The sequence below is a fragment of the Marmota marmota genome, unplaced genomic scaffold (assembly GCF_001458135.2).
Source record: "Marmota marmota marmota unplaced genomic scaffold, marMar, whole genome shotgun sequence".
In the NCBI taxonomy this organism is placed as follows: domain Eukaryota; kingdom Metazoa; phylum Chordata; class Mammalia; order Rodentia; family Sciuridae; genus Marmota; species Marmota marmota.
In genome coordinates, this window is record NW_026000185.1 from 21,082,876 (window position 1) to 21,095,034 (window position 12,159).

Genomic DNA, 12,159 nt, shown 5'->3' on the forward strand with positions numbered 1-12,159 from the left:
CTCCCATTTTTACCCCATATACAGATTGCAGAATCACATCAGTTACACATCCATTGATTTACATATTGCCATACTAGTGTCTGTTGTGTTCTGCTGCCTTTCCTATCCTCTACTATCCCCCCTCCCCTCTTCTCTCTCTGCCCCCTCTACTGACATTCATTTGTCCCCCTTGCATTATTTTTCCCTTTCCCCTCACTTCCTCTTGTATGTACTTTTGTATAACTCTGAGGGTCTCCTTCCATTTCCATGCAATTTCCCTTCTCTCTCCCTTTCCCTCCCACCTCTCATCTCTGTTTAATGTTAATCTTCTTCTCATGCTCTTCGACCCTACTCTGATCTTAGTTCAATTTTTCTTTTATTGCTCCTTTCTTCTGTTAACAGTTCAACTGTATAACACACACACATACACACACACACATTTATATGCATACTTTTTTTTTTTTTAGCCCTAGGGATTGAACCCAGGGGTGTTCCACCACCGAGCCACATATTTATTAGTTCATTATAGTTATGTATAACTTTTGGGTTCATTTTGACATAATTATATAAGCATAGAATATAATTTGCTCTAGTTCAATCCCCAGTATCCATCCCTTTTTAAATTTTTATTTTGAGACAGGATCTTGCTAAATTGCTGAGGCTGGCCTCGAATTTTTGACCTTCCTGCCTCAGCCTCCCAAGTAGCTGGAATTATGGGCATTCAACCACATTACCTAGCTTAGATATTCTACTTTATTTCATGCTAAGATGCTAGTATATTTGTTGATGTGTTAAGTCTGGTCCAATCAGGAAGGAGAAACCATATGGCAATTTAAATGAGGAAAAGTTAATACAAAAATGATCAACTATAACAGGTAATTTAAAGAAATGAAAGATTGAATTCTGTATCATTTTCCTGGGTAGAATGTCTTCCTTTGTCTCTTCTAGGTTGCTGGTAATCTTGTTGGCAATCTTTGGCATTCCTTGGCTTGTATCAGATGCGCCACTTCAATCTCTGCCTCTGTCATATGGTATTTTCTCTGCATGTTTGTATCTTCACATTACAGTCTCCTTTTTACGTGTGTGTCCAAGTTCCTTTTCTTATAAATGACACACCAGTCATTGGATTAGGGCCCATCCTAATCCAGTATGATCTCATTTTAACTACATTTGCAAAGACTTTATTTCCAAATAAAGTCACATTTATAGGAACTGAGGGAGAGGGTTAGGACTTCAACATATCTTTGGGGGGGGGCAAAATTCTATTCACTACAGATAATAAGCAATTTAAAAAACTGCAAGAACAGCAGATATAAGAAGCAGCTGCTGTCCCTCACACTGAGAGCATCCAGGAAAAATACTCCACCCTTCCTGGGGGTGATCCAGAACTTTCTGGAGAGGTCACAGAAATGGTTAGAGTGCCCTTCTCGTGGAACCTGCTGGAAATCTTTCCTCTAGGGTGCCAGGAAGGGCTATTCATGGGAAGGTGTCTCACCAGAGGTACTTTGTAGTGGAGTCACTACAAAGCCATCCAAGAAGGTACTAGGGTGAGCTGCTGGCCATTGGATGCTGTTGACCACCATGCAGGGGCTGGGGGATAGAACCCAGGAGCCTGCCAGTAGGTTCACTGGAACCAGGAAGCAACTCCCTTTCTTGCTGCAATGTTTTTCTAGCAGTATATGGACAACCCTTAACACAATGCCAGCTGGTAGAGAAAAAAATATTTCAATGGACCAGATCCATTCTCACAGAGCAAGGGGGGTGGGGAGAATGAATTTGAGGGCTGGGAGTGTAGCTCAGTGGTAGAGTGCTTGCCTAGCATGTGGGAGACCCTGAGATTGATTACCAGCCCTAAATAAATAAACAAATAAAATTGGAGATGAGGGGATAAATTGAAAACAGGCATCATAATGTACTACTGTTTCAGATATTAATAGGCAGCTCCCTTCACTCTTCTTTGTTGTCTCTCCACCCTCCCAATCTCCTTCCCTCCCCACATTTTCATTAGTTTTACTATCAGCTTTCCAAACTTGAGCCCTGTCTACCATCCCCCTGCTAGAAAAAAAGAGGGGATGGACAAGGACGGAACTGGCCACAGGTGGCTCTCTCCACTGGGAAAGAGGAGGAGGACCATAGGCAGGACCAAATTTTTCAGATTAAAAATAATAATAACAATCTGAAGTAGCTGACTAGAGTAGAAAACCCTCCAGAAGTGAAGCTTCAGTGTTCATCAGGGGACTTAAATTGGGCAGGAATGTGCTTAAACCTTGCTAAATCAAGTACCTCAGAGTAGAGGATTAAAGTTGCTGGAAGCATCAGAACCGATGGCAATCTCGTATACAGAGGTATAAATGCAGGGATACAAACTTTCAGGGGTCAGGCGTGTCTCCCCTGAGGACATAGTACCTGGGAGTCTTGAAATTTTGTTGAATGGATTAATGCAAACCAGAGCAGCAACCCAAACCCAAGGCTTACTATTATTTCTGAGGTGTGGTTCCTGGTAAAGGGCTAAAATTGACCCATTTCACCCATCTCTGATACCCTGCAGCCACAACCCCACCCACTCTACCCTGGCTGTTTTGGAGCTCAGGCTAGTGGGTTTTAACAGAAAGGTCTCCAGCAGCTAGCTGGAGGACCCAAAGGGGCAGGGCACTCAGAGCAGAAAGAAGCAGCTTTTTGTTGTTTGCAGTACTGGGGATTGAACCCCAGGTGTGCTCTACCTAATGGTAGAGCTTAATAGCTACATTCCCAGGCATTTTTAAATTTAAGGCAGGGTCTCACTAAATTGCTAAATTGGTCTTGAACTTTGTGATCCTCCTCACTTGGCCTCCCAAATTGCTGGGATTATAGCTGTGCACCACTGCACTTGGCTAAGAAGCAGCAGCTTTTATCATCCTCTTTTGGGGGCAGGTACTAGGGATTGAACCCAGGGTTGCTTTACCACTGAGTTACATCCCCAGCCCTTTTTATTTTTTTGAGACAGGGTCTCACTAAGTTGCTGAGGCTGGTCTTGAACATGCAATCCTCCTGCCTCAGCCTCCCTAGCCACTGGGATGATAGACATGTACCATTACACCCAGCTTCACTTTTTTTCTCTTTGTGTCTTCTCTCTTGCTCTTCATCTCCCAAGTCTACTTTGAGATAGGCATGATAGGGTTTATTGTTCCTATCCTATATATAAGGCCAAACACAGTTAAGAAGATGGGAGGATCCAGAGGACCAGTTTCTGAGGAAAGATAACTAAAGTGCACTAACAGCCCATCAGCAGCCCCACTGGAGTTTATGTGAACCATTCAGCACACACTTGTCACATACTGTAATATGTACCCAGATGGTGGGTTAGGTAGGAGTAGTTGAAATAGGAGTCACAAAAAGGGCAGAGTTCAATTTTGTGAAGCCATGAGTGCTCACCCTTGCTAGCCTAGGCTGAGGGCTGGGACATCTACCTTAGATTTCAATTTGATGAACTCTATGCCCTAAGTTAGGATCTCAGGATTGGGCCCTATCTACCAAATTTTCAGCCTCCAGGCCTTTTCCTTAGGCTACTTCCTTTACCCTTAGTGTTGTTGAGACTTCTGGCAACTTAGAGAATCAAAAATCAGATTGTTTGCTCTGCTCTTGAAGGCTTTTCCTGCCCTGGGGCCTAGAAAGGACCTGTGTGTTTAAACTCAGGACACTCTAGGCCTAGGCACTCACCATACCTCCAGGGAATATCTTTAGGCACCACACGGCCAAATGGATCCAGGAGGAGAGAAAATCCCTCTAGCTGGAAGAGCTGTTGCCTACTCACACCAGAAATCTCATAAAGGATTTCCAGAGACCCAGCCGATCTCCAATCACAAAGAGACATTGTAATCCTGAGAGCACTTTTATCTTTAAGAGAGTCCTTGGGGACGGAGTTGGAGAATCTTTACGTTCCACGCTGCAATTCTGTTCTTTCCATATCATTGTTTTAATACTTTCATCACTCAATCTCCCGAAAGAAAATTATTCTAGACCGAGAGGTGCCTCTGCACCTTGATCTTAAACCCAGGACACTAGGCTTCAGGCTCTCTTGTTTTATTAAGAAAACAAGGTTTGCTTTGGAACAGGGAATAGTTCTTCTGGGGAAGAACTAGCGGAGGCATGGACTTTGATTAGGTGCTGAGGGCGCCTTCACAGTGCGAGAAGACGGTATATGCTCACTTTTTCACCACCAACAGTCTGGCTCCTGCTAAAAACCCATGATGCAGTTTCTCCAAGCCTCGAGATCCCATCGCTGAACCCTAAGTATTTACGGTCTGCATCAGTCAGGCTCCTCCTGATAGTGGCTCCTGGGAGTCCCGAACAAAGAGGGAAGCTGAACCGGCCCCACCAAGCAAGTTAAGGTGGATTTATGGCGTCCTGCAATGGAGCCTCAATGGTGAACCCTTTCTGCGGTTAGCGGACACCTCCACTCCTCCGGGAAGAAGCATACAAAACTCAGACGAAATGAAGATCAACATGCCCAACCTCTTCCCAACTTCGGCTCGGCCCAATTTCTCCAGGACACCGTGCAACAAAGAAGTCCGAGGCTGCACCTGCCCTGGTCTTTGACCTCTGGTGTTTGAACTCAGGACCCCCGCCACTCCCTCCCAAACTCAGATCCTGTGCGGTGAGAATCTGGTGGAAGAACCCCGGGTTGTGTCGCAATCAGACTCAGATGAGGCCTCTCTAGGACGTTGGGAATTTCACAAATCGTTAGCAGTCGGTCGACGCTCATTGGCCTAAGAACGAAAGAACCGGAAGATGCCCTTAAAAAACGTGGAGGCACCCTAGCTTCACTATGGTTGCCTCAGCATGTCATGAAATCTGGCATAGTATTTAGCTACTAACTCGCCTTCAAAAAGATGACGCTGTCGGGTCCACTAAGGTTCAACCCGGACTACGATATTTGCCCTCAACTATAATGGCGGTGCTGCCCAATTTGGCTTCTTGCCCCTAGGGATGATGGCCACCAGGCGGCTTCACTTAGTTTCTTACCACCCCGGAAGACGGGGACCGGCGATTGGGCGGTGCCCGGAGACTCCGAGAAGAAGGCCCCTGGCGGTTGGGCAGCGTTGGGTAAGGCTGGTTTTAAAGGAGTCGGAGGTGGGAGCTATCGAAGACCCGGGATCCGCGGGAGGCGGCGGTGAGCGGCGCGCGGGGGAGGGCAAGGAGCGGCTGCAGAGCGGGCAGGAGGGGGGGCGGGATAGGGAGCGTTTGAACCATCTGGTCCCGGGCTGGGTAGAACGCTGGGAGGGGATAAGGGCAGGGTAGGAGGTGTGGGTGGGATGGTGTCTGTGGGCGGAACCTCCGGGGTTGGAGCGAAGAGGGTATCTGCTTGACAGTAGATCCCCCGGGATCCAGACTGAGTTCTGTGATGCCAAAGCTCGGGCTGCCCCCGCCGGAGTGGAGTTTTGCAGAGCTAAAGCTCACAGGGGGAGGAGGAGCGCCGTGCGGCGTCTGATTGGAAGAACCGCGCTGTAGGATTCTTTCCGTAGAAATCCGGTCTTGGGGATCTGGTGGGAGGGAGGACCGTCAGTGTGTGGAGTATTGCTTTGGAATCCTCGGCTGCTCGCCGAGAAGGGAGGAGGATCACTGAAGCATGCAGCGGAAACGAAGCCTCCCAGGACCGGGATCCCAGTGGATCCCGGGGAATCTCAGGGCAGAATCTTCAGGGACAAAGACCCTGGGAGACCTGGGGCCTCTGTAACCCAGAATCTCGCGGCAGGTGCCAGGCAGGGCAAGAGTGAACCGCTGATCAAGGAGGCGGCAGCGGGAGTACACCCGCCCCGGCCTGCCAGCCGGGGGCGCCCTTCAGCGCCCCAGGGCTCCAGTCTGGGTTACCGGGAGCTGCGGGAGAACCATGAAGGGCGGAGGCCCGAGGGAGGGGCTGGCCCTCACTCCCCGCTCCCCTGCTCCCCCCCTTACCCCAGGCCGCAGCCTGGCATCCCCCAGGGACCCCCCGGAGCCGCCGCTTCCCCCATGGACTTGCCTGGGGACTCCAGGTGAGAGCGCACCCCGCCCGCCTGTCTTGAGCCCGGGTGACGGGGGTCCTGGCGGCTGTACCGGGAAACTACAGAGCCAACGACAGTTTCAGGCGACCGTCCTCTGCTTCTTTTACCCTCCAGCTCATCTAGCCGGCTGTGCCGTCAGCCCCTAGCTCGATCATTATGGGAAGCCAGGAGCCCAAAACGGCCAAGGCTGCAGCCCGTGGGAGCCCCTTCGCCCCTGGAAAAGGCCTCTCGGAGGGTCCTTGCCGTGGTGCTGGAAGATGTTATGGCTGCCCACATGGTGAGCCCCCTGAACTGAAAGGCCCTCTTTTCCCCTCAAATCACTCAATACCAAAGTCAGACTACAGTCCTTAAAAATATACAAACACCTCATTTTCATGTCTATGGCCCCAGCACCCTCCCTAATGCTACAGTTCTGCATAGTTCTCCCTTCAACCTAGAAGTGAGCAGGGTTTCCAGTGCTCACAGTTTCCTCACCTCCCAACCCCTGTGGCTGGAACCACATTCCTACAACTTTCAAATATGAGAAACCCTTCTGCTTTTTTTCCTTGGGGAAGCTTCTGGGGTCCTTGGCTCCATTGCACAAATGAGAAAAACTGATACCCAAAATAAGGTATTGACCCACCCTAGATCACTCTCTTTCATTTCTCCAAACAGCCTGTTGAGATTACCCACATTCCACACCTGCAGTTCAAGATCTCTAATTCTGGGCCCTTAATTCAGACCAGCTCCCCTCTTCTTTGGGGATTTGAGTGAATTCTAGCCATGATCTTTGTCACCTTGAGGCTAAGGGAACTGTTAGGCTAAGGGAGACACTGTTCAGTTCAACCTCTCTTGCTCTTGACACCTCTCTCTCTTCTAGGTCCCCCTGGTCCCTCAAGAGAAGAACTGTATTCCACAGCAACACAGCAATCTTCAAGATTCTGTCTGCAGCCAGTCACGTGCCTCACAACCCCAAAAGATCAAGTGGCCTTCACAGGCCAGGTGAGCATGGCAGGATGGGGAATCAGCTGGGGACACAGCTGAGCCCACTGAGTTTTTTGTTCCCTTTCCAGGCCTCCTGACCCCCTGCATTTGTGCCGAGAACCCTTGAGTCGAATCCATCGGCCCTCTTCTACCCTGAGGCAACGATCAAGGACAACCCCCATCCCAGAGGAGAACCCTTCACCAAAGGTGGGCCAGGGCCCCCAACCTACCCTGGTGGTGATGCTAGAAGACATTGCTGGTCCCAGACTCCCAGCTGAGGTATAGAACTTGGGGAAGGATGATAGGGGTTTAGCTGGGGCATTCCAGCAGGGTTATAAAAGAGAAATAAGATGACTGACTCTGGGGTAAATTTCTCTCAGGGCAAGAATCACAGCATTTTAGGTAGCATACAATACCTGAGCAAAAATTATATGAAAGTCTTAAGTGTGAACCCAAGCAGGTAGCTGGGGACTGAAAGAGCCAGGGCATAGGGAACTAAGGAAGCCAAAGGCAGCTTCCCTGCTTCTCCACATATATCCCTTGTTTATATCCAGGACTTCGTGGATGAGAACCCCACCTTCGCCATCCCATCACAAAGGTGAGAGGGGCTGGGGAAGGGATCATCCCGGTAGCCAGAGCTAGGGACATCAGGATTTATTTTTCAGTCTTCCTTATAGCACCTTTAAGGGACAGGGGTGCCATGCACAAGCTTTTCCTAGAGACTGAGGCAGGAGAATTGCAAGTTCAAAGCCAGCCTCAGCAATTTAGCAAGGCCTTAAGCAACTTAGTGAGACCTTGTCTCAAAATAAAAAATAAAAATGGCTGGGGATGTGTCCCAGTGGTTAAGCACCCCTGAGTTTAATCCCTGGTACCAAAAAATAAAATAAATAAAAAGGATTGGGGATATATAGTTCAGTAACAGAGTGTCCCAGGTTTAATTCCCAGTATCCCCCCCCCAAAAAAAAAAACCCACAAAAAACAAAGGACAGGGGAGGTGGTGGCTTAGGTGAGATTTAGACCTGGAAGCCTTCACCCGAAACCTTTACCTTGCCCCTTAACCTCAGAGTTGAGCCCATGGCAAAGATTCACCAGCTAATGCCTGCATCTGAGGACCTAGAACCTCCATTCCAGCCGTCCACCCTTACTGCAGACCCACCAGAGAGCCCACCACCAGGTAAGGATGAGGGTTGAGACTTGGAACTAAGATTTCTGGAAGTATCAGGTGCAGAGATGGAGGGGTCCTCCCAGAGTGGGACATAGTGCATGAAAATGGAATTTAGAGGCTTTGAGGTTTAACTCCCAATTGTAGGACTTAATTTTTAGGAGTGGGTTTATTCCTCTGTGGATAAAGATTATTGTTTGAGACAAAGGCCAAGGCTACTAAGTTGGGGCTTAGACACCCACAGCTAAGGAATGCCTACCTGTGACCCTCTCCTTTCCTTAGCCCCAGATCCTGCTCTGGAGCCCCCATCGACCCCACCACCATCCAGTCTTTTACGCCCCCGCCTCAGTCCCTGGGGCTTGGCCCCCCTCTTCCGTTCCGTCCGCTCCAAGCTGGAGAGTTTCGCTGACATCTTCCTCACGCCCAACAAGACCCCGCGGGCCCCACCCCCATCATCTCCCATGAAGCTGGAGTTGAAGATTGCCATCTCAGAGGCTGAGCAGTCCCGGGCTGAGGGCATTACATCTGTTAGTCCCCGGCCCCCCATCCGCCAGTGGCGGGCTCAGGACCATAATACCCCAGCACCTCTCCCTAAGCTTTCTCTGGGCCGAAGCCACTCCTGCCCTGATCTGGGGCCCCCTGGCCCAGGTACCTGCACCTGGCCCCCTGTTCCACCCCAAACAAGCTGGTCCAGGCCCCGGCGGCACACTGTGGGTGGTGGGGAGATGGCCCGAGCCCCACCACCTCCTCGGCCCTGTCTCCGGAAAGAGGTCTTCCCTCTTGGAGGAATGGTTGCCTCCCCTTCTCTCACCACATCTTGCTCGTCCAGTGCATCCACCTCCTCCTTCTCCGAACCAGCAGAACCCAGGTAGTGCACTCAATAAACCCTTGAAGCCCTGGCCACAGTCTGGGTCCAGCTTCCTTAAGTATTCAGTGGGCAGGAGATGGGGATATTGCTGTGAATCTTGTTGGTTCCTGAGCCTTGACCTTCTCTGCAGATTGGGCTCAACCAAGGGGAAGGAACCAAGATCCTCAAAAGACCAGGTGCTTTCAGACCCTGAGACCAAGGTAGGATTACAGCTGAGAGGGAGGAGACAAATGGATTCCCAGCTGTCTGTACTTCATGGAAGCCACTCTTTAACTACCTACACCATTTTTGCAGACTATGGGAAAGGTTTCTGGATTCAGAATACGCAAGACACCGGTCCGTCCTCAAATAAACCTTACACCAATGGGGCTGCCTCGACCAGTCAGGTGAGAGATTTACTAGGCAGGGAGCTGCTTTGGTCCAGCAGATGGAGGCTTATGTCCCCTGAAGTATGGCTTTGTCTCCTCTCAGGGAGCACAGTCCCGCCTGGAGGAGACAGTTTGGCATGGACATGGTTTGTGCTTAGAACTTCCTGTCTGCCTCACACAGCACTCCTGGCCCTGGCATGATCCAGAAACTGAAATACAGACCAGGTCTTACCTAGCCCTTCTTCAGGCCCCACTGGCCCAAGGTTTCTCAGTGGCCTCTGCTCTTTGCTCCCAGGTTAAACAAGAAGGAGTTCAGCTTGGAAGAAATTTATACCAACAAGAATTATCAATCACCCACAACCAGGAGGTGAGGAACTTTGAAAGCTTGAGGGTGGTGGAGAAGGCCAGAACCAATGGCCTGTTGGTAAATAGATCCTCTCCCTATCTGGTCCAGGACCTTTGAGACCATCTTTGAGGAACCCCGGGAGCGCAATGGGACTCTGATTCTCACCAGCTCAAGGAAGCTCCGGCGGGCTGTAGAATTTCGGGACAGCAGTCTTCCCCGATCCCGTCGGCCATCCCGTGGGGTCCGGGCAGCAGCTAGCAGGACCCTTACTCCCAACCTGGTACCCAGCCCAGATGTGGGAACCCTGCTGCAGCAGCGGCTGGAGGAGCTAGATGCCTTGTTCCTGGAGGAGGAGAAATAGATGGGGAGCAGCCCCATCAACCCTAGAAACTCTTGTTTGTCCATCCATTTGGAGGGAGGGGAACCTCTAAGGCACTTATATTTTTTTCTCTATATTTCTAGTAAAGTTTTCGATATGTTTCTGATTCTTTTGTGTCTCTGAGTTTGAGACTGATAGACTGATTGACAGTACTGACTGATATTTCTATGTTGGCTCCCCCAAAGGACTAGGCTTTTTTGGGGGGAAAGGGGCATCAGGAATTGAGCCCAGAGATGCTTAACCATTGAGCCACATCCCCAACTCTTTTTTATATTTTATTTAGAGACAGGGTCTCGCTGAGTTGCTTAGGGCCTCTGTAAATTGCTGAGGCTGGCTTTGAACTTGAAATCTTCCTGCCTCAGTCTCTCCAGGAGCTGGGATTACAGGGGTATACCACCACACCTGGTCCCCCCAAAAAAGACTAGGAAAACGGTCAGAGTGGCACTCATAATTTAGAGACTGCACGGAGCAGTGGCCAGAGGACAGATTCTGAAACAGGGATTCCCAGCTGTCTGTACTTCAGTTCTCCTCACCTTCTGTAAAATGGGGCGAATAATTACCAAATGAGTTAACATATGAGAAAGTGCACGGCACACAAGTGCAAAGTGTATTTTGTTAGCGCTCAGAGAGCACAGACCAGCATTCTTGAGCCGAACGGTAACTGGACAGAATCTCGATCCCGCAAATCTATCACTCGCAAAGCAAGCGGCATACTGGGACCACCCCATGCCGCTTGAGCGATCCCCCTAGAGACCTGACAGAGGTGGCATCACTATGCGCATGCGCTAAACGCCAAGCGGCAGAAAAGCAGACACGACGTAACTGGTTGTCGAACCGCACCTTCCTCAGCCGCGCGCCGCCCAGCGGCCAACTGCCCTCTAAACTCGGGCACGGCATCTCAACTCCTATCCTTGACGCCGTCAGAAAGCGTCCAATAAACGAAGAGCAGGAAGAGGCGGGGCCACCTATGGGACCGCCCCAAACACCTACTTCTAACCAGTCGAGTCACAAGACTCGAGGAAGGGCGGAGCTAATCTGACGTAACCCAATCCAAGATTTGAGGGCGGTTACATATTACCTATCCCCGGAATTTAACTCCGCCCTTCGCTTTGACGTATTCTTGCCAACCTATCAACTACTGAGCCCGTGGGGGGTGAGGGGAAGGGGGCGGGGAGTGGGAGGAGGCAGAGAGAGGAAGGAGGCGTAGGCTGAGGAGGAAGAGGGAGGAGGGGTAGGGAAGTCCTGGCGGAGAAGAGGCCCAAGACTCCAAAGGAGACAACGGGAGAGTGCGCTGGAGTTCCCTGGCTCCCCAACGGCCGTTCCGGATTTCCTAAGGCACAAATCAGACAGACACGGAGGAAAGGAGGAAGAGACTTTTATGTCGGCGGACAGAGAAGCTCTACCCGTCACCGGTGCCTCACATCCGGGACTTTGGAGGGCTGGCCCCGCGGTCCCGCCCCCCCCTCGCACCTTTCATGGCGACCGGAGGCGGAGGCTGGAGGATCTGGGCCTGGAGGAGGCCCCTTTAAATCTCCTTAAAGGGGTGGCCACCGAACTCGGCAGACTCCAACGCCAGCCTTAAAGGGGAAACGTCGAACAGAAGCTGACAAATTGAGAATTGTGCTGTTGGAAGAATTGGGGCGAGTGGGATTTCCCACCTTTACCTCCTCCTACGCAAGAAGTCCTTTAAATTCAGCTTAAAGGGGAAGTGGCCGTTTGTGGAGGACTAGAAACAAACTCCTGATCCCTTAAAGGGAGGGCCGGCTGTGTGAAGGACCCTGGACTCCTTAAAGGGGTGGCCTCTTTTAGCCGGAGGACTTAAGACACTTTTAAAGGGGAGGTCTGCGTTTCGGGTCGAGCTTTCGGCCCCTTTTAAAGGGGCGGCCCTTCCTCTTCCTCGGGGAGACTTGCCTCGACCCCTGGCAGGGGGCGGCCACCGCAGTAGGCCAGCCGGACAGTGTTGGGTCGTCTTAAAGGGGCCAGGGGCTGGACAACTTAAGGCCTCACCTTAAAGGGACGGCCACTCGTTTCGCCTTCTCGGCCCAGTCGGCCCCACAGGGGGGGGGGCCTCGGGCTT

General features: G+C 50.9%; 1 protein-coding gene and 1 long non-coding RNA gene across 2 annotated transcripts; one reads left to right on the forward strand and one right to left on the reverse strand.

The window, feature by feature from the left end:
* Positions 1-714: 714 nt before the first annotated feature.
* Positions 715-5,219, reverse strand: LOC125612370. Its single transcript, XR_007342726.1, has 2 exons — positions 4,981-5,219; positions 715-4,724 (listed from the first exon to the last, which is right to left on the reverse strand). It is a non-coding gene; the product is annotated as an uncharacterized LOC125612370 (long non-coding RNA).
* A 696-nt stretch (positions 5,220-5,915) lies between these two features.
* Prr14 (proline rich 14) lies at positions 5,916-10,188 on the forward strand. Its single transcript, XM_015491305.2, is given in 12 exon segments — positions 5,916-5,987; positions 6,111-6,273; positions 6,856-6,977; positions 7,049-7,238; positions 7,514-7,557; positions 8,024-8,133; positions 8,404-8,989; positions 9,120-9,189; positions 9,284-9,375; positions 9,653-9,724; positions 9,812-10,056; positions 10,059-10,188. Coding segments are annotated over 12 exon segments (1,749 nt in total). The 5' UTR covers positions 5,916-5,964; the 3' UTR covers positions 10,091-10,188.
* Positions 10,189-12,159: the final 1,971 nt, after the last annotated feature.